The following is a 12,001-nucleotide window of genomic DNA, read 5'->3' as shown; positions in this document are numbered from 1 at the left end:
CCAGCTCTCTGTCCATGAAGCCAGATAACACACACCAATTAGTTAAACTGCAGGAATGTCTTAAAGACATAAAGACCTGGATGGCCGCTAACTTTCTGCTTCTGAATTCAGATAAAACTGAGGTCATTGTACTCGGCCCTGAAATTCTTAGAAATATGGTATCTAACCAGATTCTTACTCTGGATGGCATTACTTTGGCCTCCAGTAACACTGTGAGGAACCTTGGAGTCATTTTTGACCAAGACATGTCCTTCAATGCACATATTAAACAAATATGTAAGACTGCTTTCTTCCATTTGTGCAACATCTCTAAAATTACACTGCAATAGACTCTTATGCATTTTACCCTTTGTCACACTTTCTTGTGATTATTTAAGACTACCCATTCATGTTAACTGCTTTTTATAAAAGACATTTGGCTCCGCTGATCCCTCCCCTTCAACTGGTTGTCTTTCCTGAACCTGGTTCTGCCAAAGGTTCCATCCTGTTGAAAGGGAGTTATTCCTTCCCACTGTCACCAAGTGCTTGCTCATCAGGGGTCGTCCCATTCTTGGGGTTTTCTCTGTATCGTTGTATGGTCTGTACCCCCCAATACAAATATCCATACCTGAGAGTGTCCAGTCTCCATCGTGAATCCTTCAGACCAGCCGACAGCAGCTGTATTCCAGAATTGCCTGGATGATTGTAGCTCAGGTCTAACACTCTCAAATGGGAGGGGTTGGAGTTGAGAGCTGAGACCAGAGAGGTACAGCCTTCTTCTGTTATCATACAACCAGGGACACTGCAGGAAGTAAATAAATAAATAAATTCCAATGTGTTTTATTTTATTTTATTTTTAATTAGAGTTTTCCAGGTACTCCAGGTATAAAATATATTTCACGTATTTGTTTATAAAGCACATTTAATAACAACAGATAGTTGACCAAAGTGCTGTACAACATAATAATTAAACAATAACATTAACTCTTTTTTTTTTTTTTTTAAAAGTAACTCTCATGCAGTATAAAAAGCCAAAGAGAAGAAATATGTTTTAAGATTGGATTCAAAAAGAGTGACAGTTGGGGCCTTTCTAATGTGCAGAGGCAAGCACCAGGGTAATATTTCTGTGTCTCTTTACATGGGTCAGCGTTTTGTACGAGTTGAAGCCGTGCCAGGCTGGACTGACTGACACCAATGTATAGCGAATTACAGTAGTCCAGTTGAGAAAGGACAAACAACTGAATTAATTTGTTTCTCAAATGGAAGTTTGTTATTCAAGAAAACCCCCAGGTATATATATATATATATATATATATATATATATATATATATATATATATATATATGTATATATAAATATATATATACGCACACACACACACACACACATACATATATACATATATATGTGTATGTATCACCTGGATCACCTGTTGAGAAAAAAAGGAGAAAACAAAGACAAAAGAGACCAATATAATAAACAACATCATCGCAATAATCTATGTGTATATAACAGTAAATGCTAAATTTTGAATATTATTGTGCAGCACATAAGATTGACAGCGCACAGTGTGTTCTGAGATAGCAGCCAAGAAAGGTGTAGTTTGTGTCTGTGAGCACCCGTGTGTACCCCTGTGAGCATGAGCGGGCTTGTATTCAAAAGGTTCCTTCATGTAACAATCTGCTAGAGGGTGTGGGGAGCCATAGCCCTGTCCTCCAGGGCATGAAGCAGGTGTGGAGGAGATCAAGGCTCCAGACATCCAGAGATCCCAGAGCGCAAGAGTCCAAGGAAGACCAACGGAGAGGCAACCGTGCCACCCTCCCGGAAAAAGCTGAGAAGAGCCCCAAACGAGGGGTCACCCAGCAGCCACGGAGCAGAAGCCAGAGGGGGTTGCAGTGACGTGCCCGTGAGCTCCACTGGCAGCCAGCTGTGCCAGAGTGGACCCCACCCCCTGAGGGGGCCCGACCGAGCCACAGGTGCCAGGCCCCGACAAGCAGCCACCGGGAGTGAGCCGGTGCAGCCTCAGACACCAAAAACCACCAATTCACCGATGTCTGAGGCTCCCCTGCACCCTGGTGACACACCTGCACCCCAAGGCCCTGCATGTGTGGGTGATTGTGGTGGAGCAGGAAGAGGGAGGCAGCTGGGGATGGGGAGGAAAGGAAGGGAAGGGCAAGTGGCCCCTCCCTGGGGCCAGCTCCCCCGCTGACCCCAGTAGGCACCCCCACACTCTGGAACCCACCAAGGCAAGGGGGCCCAGGCCCATCTGGACCGGGGCCCACAGCAGCAGCACTGCCCAGCCCCACAGAATCCGGGGCAGCCCACCTGACCCAACCACAGAGAAAACTGCACCCACCCCATCACCCACTTATCTCCCAGACTACACAAGACAGTAGACAACCAGGTTAAGTTCATAATCCTCCTCTCCTATATCTCTCCCCCACCTGCAGAGTGAACTCCTGGAGACCAGAGAACTTCTGCAAGGATGTAACAGCCTCCCCACCAGTTGAAGAGCCCCCTAGTTGGCTCGATTCACCAGAGGCCTGCCGCACCAGGGCTGAGCCCCCCTGCACCCACCCGTCCACAACAGGAGACGGAGTACCCCCAGAACCCCACGCCTGCCCCAGACCCACCCAGGGGCAGCCAGGCTACTAGGGAAGTTGGAATGTTACATTTCAGACACTTTGATAAGTCTCCACATATCTCGCGCCAAAACTTCTGAACTGGTGGACAGAACCAAAGAGCGTGGATATAATTGTCCGGTGTATTGGCTTGACAGTGTGAGCAGTTGTTGGAGGACATAAAGCCCATCTTGAACATCCGATGACCTGTATAGTGTACTCTGTGTAGTATTTTGTATTGAATTAATTGAAGACTGGGATTTCTAATTAAATGAAAGGTTTATGCATACCTGAGACCAGAAGTTTTGGTCTAAGCTGACTGATAAATCTGCTTCCCACTTTGCAATAGGAAGGGATTTTGATTCATCTATTTTAGAAAGTGTTCTGTATATTTTGGATAGTAATTTGGGGGTTTTAAGAGTAAGAAATTGAACCACACTTGATGGTGTTTGTAGTTCAACTTGACCGGGTTTAAATTTCTTTTTTACTATGGATTTAATTTGTTGATATTCTAAAAATCTTTTCTTGTTGATCCCATATTGTGTAACTAGTCTGTCAAATGGAATAAATTCTGTTCCTTCTAAAATATGTTCTAAGTATTTGATTCCTTTACAACTCCATTCTGGAAAATTAATCATATTATTGTTTTGTAATATGTCAGGGTTGTTCCAGATAGGTGTACGTTTGCATGGGATTAATGAAGACTCTGTTATTTTTAGAAACTCCCACCATGCTGTCAGAGAAGAGCTGATGTTGATGCTTTTAAAGCATTCATGTCGTTTGATGTTTGAGCTGATAAATGGTAGGTCTGAAATTTCTAGATTATTGCAAAGTGCTTGTTCTACATCTAGCCAAGAGTCACCTAAGAAGGTATGTTTTAGCCATCCTGAGATAAATTGAAGGGTTGTGTAAGTAGTGATGCATAAGTAGTGTTGAAAGTTAGGTAGATCTAATCCTTTTATCCTTGGTCTTTTGTAGTGTTTTTAAGCTGTATTTTTTGCCCCCCCCCTTTTTTGTGCCCTTTATCACCGTTCCTCTTTCCAGTTGTTTTTCTTTCCCGCCCACTCTTGTTTCTCCCTTTCCTTTCCCCCAGTCATGTCTGTCCCGTATGTAACAACTGAAAATAAAATTAAATACATAAACAATAAAAACAAAGGTCAATCAAATGGACTCTGCCCATCTCTTCCAACTCAGTAATAATAATGATTATTAATAATATAATTATCTTGATTCATCAAGTTTTGTTAACCTTTTGTATCAGCAAAAAAAGTCTTCTTATATATCATTTTTTTCTTGCATCATCATATATGTCCTCACTCAGATCTTTATTGTGAGAATTGATTATTTATATCAAATCAAAGTCCATTTGTCACATTTTAAAGGTACATGTAAAAGCTGTCAGCTTATATAATTCAGATATAGTCATCAGTCAAAAAATCCTAACCTGAGAATTTCCAGCATACAGTGCAGAGTCTGTAGTCCAGCAGAAAGAAGCTTCATGCCTGAATCCTGCAGGTCATTGTTGCTCAGGTCCAGCTCTCTCAGACTACAGGAGTGGGAGCTGAGAACCATGGACAGAGCTTCACAGCTTCTCTCAGAGAGGTTACACCTGTTCAGGCTAAAGAAACAATGACATTTTTCATCAAACAAAAATAATTTTAATGTTGAATCTAGATTTCAAGATGAATATCTCAGTTTGCACCACAGTTCAGATTTTAATTAATTAATTTAAATAAAATAATTAACTGAGATTTTGCCCAGGGACAAATAAAACACTTTAAGCTAAATTTCCTAACAGAAAACTAAATTAGACCTCTATTAAGTGAATAGCTACTAGATTTACTTATACTAGTACAGAGTGGCACCAATGACTGTAGAAAACATGGACGACGCGACAGCACCTCCTCAACATTGTGCAAAAATTAAGCCGAAATATCCCGCTTGCCGGGGCTGCCACCTTGCATTTTTGGAGCCAGAGTCTGTGCAGTAGTGACTTGAGGTGGAGCGACTGTGTAACGCTCCCGCCCACACACCTGCTGGATGTGACCGCAAACACGCCCAGTTTATTAGCTGATGGGTTTACCGCGACTGACAACTCGTTCAACTGAGGTAAATACAACCATGTCACTGCTATGAAAAAGACACACAGCTTATCATCTTATAGTTCTAAAATATCTAAAATCACTCTGTTGTTAATTTGTTTGCTAGATTAGCCGCTAGCATACGCACTGTGTTGGAGGCTTGTTGCTAGTGATGCTACACACCTATTACTCTAATAGTCTGTATTATTGAATGATTCAGCACCAGAGATGGGCAGTAACGCGTTACTTTGATTACTTTTTTTGAGTAACGAGTAAAGTAAGGGATTACTATTGCAAAAAAGGTAATTAGATTACTGTTACTTTCCCGTAAGCACGCTGCATTACTAAAACGGTGATTTTTTTGCGAGAGTGTCTCATGACAATGACGTAAGCGAATGCGACGTTCGTGGCAACAGCTGTGTGCAGATCAAAAATGGATAATATAATGAGTGCGGAAGAGAGTATGACCGTGCAGCGTTTAAAGCGTGGAAGTACTGACCTTACTTTGAGTTTGATTCTGTAAAAAGTGACAAAAACATTAGCGTTCACTGCTCACTGCGTGGGAAGAAAACATCTTTTTACAGCGAAAAAACCCCTAAACTTCAGAGCAAGCACCAAATACGCTGCCGCTGGAATGTGAAATTCACAGACAAACTGCCGTATCCTTCCACTGACCGCTGCAGCACACCTGCACCAGGGCAAACCTCCGCCTGCCCCACTCCTGCTATACAGGTGAAAATAGAGCAACAGGACTGCTGAGTCTTTGATTTTATTTATTTTCTGCTGTGTTTTACGTGCATCTATTTGAAAGAGTGAGTGTAAATACAAAAAACTATTTTATTTTATATGCTGGAATATGCAGAAAATAGGTCTAAATGTTAAACACATTTCTTCCAGTCAGAGAATGTTGCATATAATTTAATGTTTGCTTGATGCATAAAGTTAAAAAATTAAAACTAATAAAACAAGTTTTAAAAAGAGACTTTTTCATTTGATTACATTTTATATGATGGATTATGCAGAAAAAGTAGAATTGGGCTGAAAGATCTATCGCTTTATCACCTATTTAGGGGATAAATCGTGTTTTAAAAGGTAACTAAGTAACTAAGTAACTAATTAAGTTTGAAAATAAGTAATCACTAAAGTAGCGGGATTACTTTTTTGGGGAAGTAATCAGTAATTAGTTACTGATTACCTTTTTCAAGTAACTTGACCAACACTGTTCAGCACTCCTTAGGTTTTGTTATCCATTTTTAGACAGCGTTGAGATCATCTGCACACTCCACAGAAGCCCAGAGTTACTGTTAATATCAAAAATATAATGCTGTCCTTTGAGATTTTAACATAAGACTGTGAGTGTAATGGATCTAAAACTGTTTAAATGTTCAGAGCCCTCTACAGCCTGGTAACATGGAAACTTTAAAAACAGCAGCAGGTTTCAGTAGTTTAGTCTAATTTGTTCTTTTCATTTAATAATAGAGTCCATATTATATCAACAGTTACATTCACCCTGGGGAGAAACTCGTGAGGGAGATCATGAGGACTAAGCGGGGTTTCCTGGGTCCAGAGGTTTGGAGAAACTTCTTCCCTTTCTTTCATCACAGCTGTCCTGTGCCAGAAGTTCTGTTGACCCACTGAGAGAGGCTTCATTTAAGAAACACCAGGAAGACTGAAGCTCATCGCATTGATCAAGCAGGACTCATGATCTTCACCAGCAGCTCCCTCACAGGGAAATCTTCGGCACTCCTCCCAGGAGATGGATACACCCAGCATTTCATGAACACTGTGATGGAGACCTTTGGTTTGTGTAATGTTATAAATACTCGGATACTCCCCAGAGGCTCCAGACTTTTACATAAAGATATTATATTCAGTCCTATAGAAAGTTATATATTTAAAAATATATTATCCTCTCTGGTTACTCTGGTATGAATAACTCTGAATCACTTTATGGTAAATAACACACTATCTGCAAAAAACTGTGAAAGAACTCCAGATCACAAGTTTGTAGTTCGAATACAAGTGACAACCTTTGACCTTTATCAGGTTTTATTTAACTGTGTCAGAAAAATGTGCTCTTCATACAGCTGAGTACATCAAGTGTTTAAAATGGAAGCTGTGCAGGTCTGAGATCAGCAGCTCTCTGAAACACCAAACTGAGGTCCTGTTAATGCTGATATATAGTGACAGTTACATGAGTGATTAATCCTTTTGACTTTTTGTCTTTAACTTTATCAATAAAGCAGCAGCTTTCACTACAGCACATGTGGTGTACACTTTAACCTTTGCACTGTTTTCATCAGTTCATTTTGCAGTTAACATGTGAACATGTTGGATGATCTGTCTGCTGTCACTGGGTGGTGCTGAGGTCCAAATCTGAGGGCAGCTCCTGTAATCACAAAGGGAACAGAACCATCACAAACTAAAGTTTCTCTCAAGTCTGAAATAAAGCTGATCCTTCTCTGTCCTCACACACTCAGGATCTGAAGTTCTTCTCTTACATTTTCAGTTCTACAGTTTAATCCTTAGATACTGATTAATGAGGAGTGACTGAAGTACAAGCTTTTTTTTTTTTTTAAAAAATTTGGTTACTGTTACTGTCTTTACAGATGTGGCAAGGGACTGAAAACTGTTGTTTGCACATATTTAATAATCAGCTCTGCACAGGAGCTGAAGCAGAGTGCAGCCTGTAACTTTTACAGTATAATACTTGTAATAAAAGTACAGTAACGGTAATTAATGACTGAGCAGCCCAGGGCGTTTCTCTTGATTTCTTTAGTCAGGATAAATTCATTCACCTGCAAGGATTAGATAAACGAACTTTACAAAATAAGTTTCCCCGACAGCCGAGTGCTCATCTTAGCTAGCTAGGTCTCAGGACCTAGCTAAGGACGGTAGTTACGGATTAGCTTATAAACACATTTAACTTACCAAAAAGGTGCAGTGGGGCCTCGAGTCCTTCTGTCGGGTAGTCCAGTTTACTGAAGAACACCTTAGGCTGTCAGGTTAAAACAGTCGTTCGTGTTTTCGTAGCGTAAACGCTGGCCCTCCTCTCAGAGAAGAGAAGCGCTCTATCTGCTATTCCCGAACAGAGATACGCCAGTTTCTCCGTGACTGCAGCTGCCAGTCAAAACTGTTATGATGAAGTTACACCCCAATTTAACATCACCGCAGTAGAATCAAACTTATGGGAAAGGAGACCCCTTGGACATAAATCAGAGTGATAAGAACTATTGATAACAAAAGAAAGAATCTTTGGAAAAAAATTATCTGAGGAGAATTAATTTATTTTTGTCTGTCCCCAGTCCCATCCGCTAACATGGAGGAGACGGGGTTTATGACCTATACTGCAGCCAGACACCAGGGGGCAATAGAGACGTTTTAGCTTCATTTTGGGGGAGCTGTCGCATCATCCATGTTTTCTACAGTCATTGAGTGGCACAGGCATTCAGTACTGCTGGTCTCTATCATAATTCTAATATCTATAGAGTTATTTATAGTACAGGGGCAACTGAGTCCAGCCCCTCTCCAGGAGACTGTTTTGTTGATGAGCCCAACTATATCTAGCCGGTACCTCTCAACCCCATGCCTAACTCAGGCTCCTTCCCCACCAGAGAGGTGACATTCAATGTTCCAATTGCCAGTTTTGGTAGCCAATGATTGTTCCACCAGGGCCTCTGCTCCAGGCCGCCACCCGGCACACAATGCACATGCGGGTGGTGGGCAGCAGGTTCCCTGCACAGCCCAAAAAAGGGACATGGGCCCTTTTTTGGGCTGTGCAGGGCCAGGCCCCATGGACGAAGGCCCGTCCACCTGACGCTTGACCTCCGGCACTCTCTCCAGGCCTGGCTCCAGGGCGGGGCCTTGGTAACCCTATCCTTGGCAGGGTGAACTGTTCTCTTGGTGTTCTACTCATAGGGGTCTTCTGAATCGCTCTTTGTTCGGTCCCTCACCTACAACCAATTTGCCATGGGAGACCCTACCAGGGGGCAGAAGCCCCCAGACAAAATAGCCCCTGGGATCCCTGGGACACACAGACCCCTCCACCACAAAAAGGTAGTGATTCACAGAGGGGATCTACGTCCCTACCCTCACCTGTGGTCACGAGCTGTGGGTAGTGACTGAAAGAACGAGAGTGCGGATAGAAGCGGCAGAAATGAACTTCCTCTGAAGGGTGGCTGGCCTTACCCTTAGAGATAGGGGTGAGAGGTTCAGCCAACCGGGAGGGGCTCAGAGTAGAGCCACTGCTCCTCCACATGGAAAGGAGCCAGTTGAGGTGGTTCGGGTATCTGACAAGGATATCTCCCGATAAGTTGTTGGGCAGCCCACGACACACTGGAGAATGCGTTGGTGTTCCCCCGGACAAGCTGGAAGAGGTGGCTGGGGAGAGGGAGGACTGGGCTTCTTTGCTTAGGGTGCTGCCCCTGCGATCTATTAAAGAGATGAGCTTGATGCAAACTCAGGAAATATTTAGGTTAATTTGATGGGTTATACTATAGGATTTGTAGTTATAGCAGTTGGCCAGTAGGAATGTTTGGCCCTGCTCTGCATCAGCTTCTGACTAAAGCTGCTTACACACTCCGCGGGTGGAAGCGGCTGGTGCCCGGCAGATGCCTACACAAGTGCCTGTTCCCCGGAAGAGGGCAGCTGAGGTCGGAGCACGTGAGGGACCTGCTCAGCAGGTTCCAAAGGTCAGAGCACACAAGAGACCTTCCCAGCTGGGGCTAGATGTCGGGGTGCGCGAGGACCCTGCCAAGCCTGAGGTTGGCGTGCTGTCTAGACCAGCCTTGCTTCCACCTAGGGCTCTGTGTGGTCTTGCGTAACGGCTGCCTGCCAAGCCGCCTGGGAGCCTCGGATCATGCTGTGACTGCTGCGCTGCCTCCACTTGCCACACAGGCATCCTCCAGTCCACACGGTGGCCAACAGATCAGCTTCATCGTCGCTGTGGGACAAACGGCAGACCCCCGGAACCAACACATCCCCCCGCTGGGCCATGAGGTGCAGATGCCAGCGGTTCAGCTCAGTCGGGCGATGGGGGTATGTGGTGGGGTGTGGTCCGTGGCACAGCTGTGGGGGAGGTGGACACGCCAGAGCGGCATCCGCAATCACGCCTTGCCGGCTTGAAAAAGATTGAACTGGGTCCATACTGTTGTTATTGGTGTGTGTTTGGCTGGGGGCTGGAAAGCTGCAGCCGTGAAAGTATAAGATACAACAACTGGTAATAAAGGTGTGAAGAATGTGATCAAACTCATCATTCGCATGCCACAATACCTCAAATAAATTATAAGCTAAAACATGTTATCAGCAGCAGCTATGGACCAGCGATTTAAACAAAACTCAATGACTGTATTTTAAAAATAAAATGAGAAGTATGTCCTTGCTTACAGAGCTTTGTTGGAGGCTTTGACCACTGGCAGCAGCCTCACAAGAGCCTCCTCTGAAGCAGAATATTTCTTCAGGTCAAACACATCCAGATCTTTTTCTGATGACAGTAAGATGAAGACCAGAGCTGACCACTGAGCAGGAGACAGTTTATCTGTGGAGAGACTTCCTGATCTCAGGGACTGTTGGATCTCCTCCACTAGAGAACGATCATTCAGTTCATTCAGACAGTGGAGCAGATTGATGCTTTTCTCTGCAGACAGATTCTCACTGAGCTTCTCCTTGATGTACTGGACTGTTTCCTGATTGGTCCCTGAGATACTTCCTGTCTGCGTCAACAGGCCTCGTAAGACAGTCTGACTGGTTTGCAGTGAAAGACCCAGGAGGAAGCGGAGGAACAAGTCCAGGTGTCCATTTGGACTCTGTAAGGCCTTGTTCGCAGCAGTCTGGTGGAGAGACTGAAGTTTTGGTGTGTTAAATAATTTAAACCACCAGGAGGTTGTTTCTTCCAGCAGATTGACTCCAGAGTTAATGAAGGTCAGATGGACATGAAGAGCAGCCAGAAACTCCTGAACACTCAGATGGATGAAGCAAAACAACTTGTCCTGGTACAGTCCTCTCTCCTCTTTAAAGACCTGTGTGAACACTCCTGAGTACACTGAGGCTGCTCTGATATCGATGCCACACTCTGTCAGGTCTGATTCATAGAAGATCAGGTTTCCTTTCTGCAGCTGATCAAAAGCCAGTTTTCCCAGAGACTCAATCATCTTCTTGTTCTCTGGACTCCAGTGTTGATCTGTCTCAGCTCCTCCATCATACTTGACCTTCTTCACTTTGGTCTGAACCACCAGGAAGTGAATGTACATCTCAGTCAGGGTCTTAGGCAGCTGTCCTCCCTCTCTGGTTTTCAGCACATCCTCCAGAACTGTAGCAGTGACCCAGCAGAAGACTGGGATGTGGCACATGATGTGGAGGCTTTGTGATGTCTTGATGTGGGAGATGATCCTGCTGGCCTGCTCCTCATCCCTGAATCTCTTCCTGAAGTACTCCTCCTTCTGTGGGTCAGTGAACCCTCTGACCTCTGTCACCATGCCAACACAGTCAGGAGGGATCTGATTGGCTGCTGCAGGTCGTGTGGTTATCCAGAGGTGAGCAGAGGGAAGCAGTTTCCCCCTGATGAGGTTTATCAGCAGCACATCCACTGAGGTGGACTTTCTAGGGTCAGTTAGGATTGTAGTTTTGTGGAAGTCCAGAGGAAGTCGACACTCATCCAGACCATCAAAGATAAACACAACCTGGAAGTCTTCAAAGCTGCAGATTCCTGCTTCTGTGGTTTCAGTAAAGAAGAGATGAACAAGTTCCACCAAGCTGAACTTTTCCTCTTTCAGCACATTCAGCTCTCTGAAAGTGAATGGAAATATGAACTGGATGTCCTGGTTGGCTTTGTCTTCAGCCCAGTCGAGGGTGTATTTCTGTGATAAGACTGTTTTCCCAATGCCAGCCACTCCCTTTGTCAGCACTGTTCTGATTGGTTCATCTCTTCCAGGTGAGGCTTTAAAGATGTCTTCTTGTCTGATTGTTGTTTCTGGTCTGTATGGTTTCCTGGATGCTGTTTCAATCTGTCTGACCTCATGTTCATCATTGACCTCTGCAGTCCCTCTCTCTGTGATGTAGAGCTCTGTGTAGATCTCATTCAGAAGGGTTGGGTTTCCTGCTTTAGCGATCCCCTCAAACACACACTGGAACTTTTTCTTTAGTTTTGATTTTAAGTTAATCTGACACTTCTGAAGAGCCTCTAAATGAATAAAAGAAGAGAGGTTAAGATGTCAATGGGCAGAAACATTAAAAGCATTACTACCTGGCCCGAAAGTCCCGAAGCTTCAGTAGTTGCAAATACATTACAAATTTGTTTAATATGTGCATTGAAGGACATATCT

General features: G+C 44.0%; 1 protein-coding gene across 1 annotated transcript in view; it reads right to left on the bottom strand.

The window, feature by feature from the left end:
* The window catches only part of LOC134642666 (NLR family CARD domain-containing protein 3-like), a 199,206-nt gene that overhangs the window by 178,448 nt on the left and 8,757 nt on the right, over positions 1-12,001 (bottom strand). The window contains exons 4-5 of the mRNA XM_063494573.1: positions 10,068-11,859; positions 4,046-4,219 (exon numbers count right to left, since the gene is read on the bottom strand). Coding sequence (XP_063350643.1) covers positions 4,046-4,219; positions 10,068-11,859 — 1,966 coding nt within the window. The remainder of the gene's footprint in view (positions 1-4,045; positions 4,220-10,067; positions 11,860-12,001) is intronic.

This window comes from Pelmatolapia mariae, linkage group LG15 (genome assembly GCF_036321145.2).
Source record: "Pelmatolapia mariae isolate MD_Pm_ZW linkage group LG15, Pm_UMD_F_2, whole genome shotgun sequence".
Taxonomy (NCBI): domain Eukaryota; kingdom Metazoa; phylum Chordata; class Actinopteri; order Cichliformes; family Cichlidae; genus Pelmatolapia; species Pelmatolapia mariae.
Note: the sequence above shows the minus strand (reverse complement) of the source record. Positions and strands in the feature narration are given on the sequence as shown.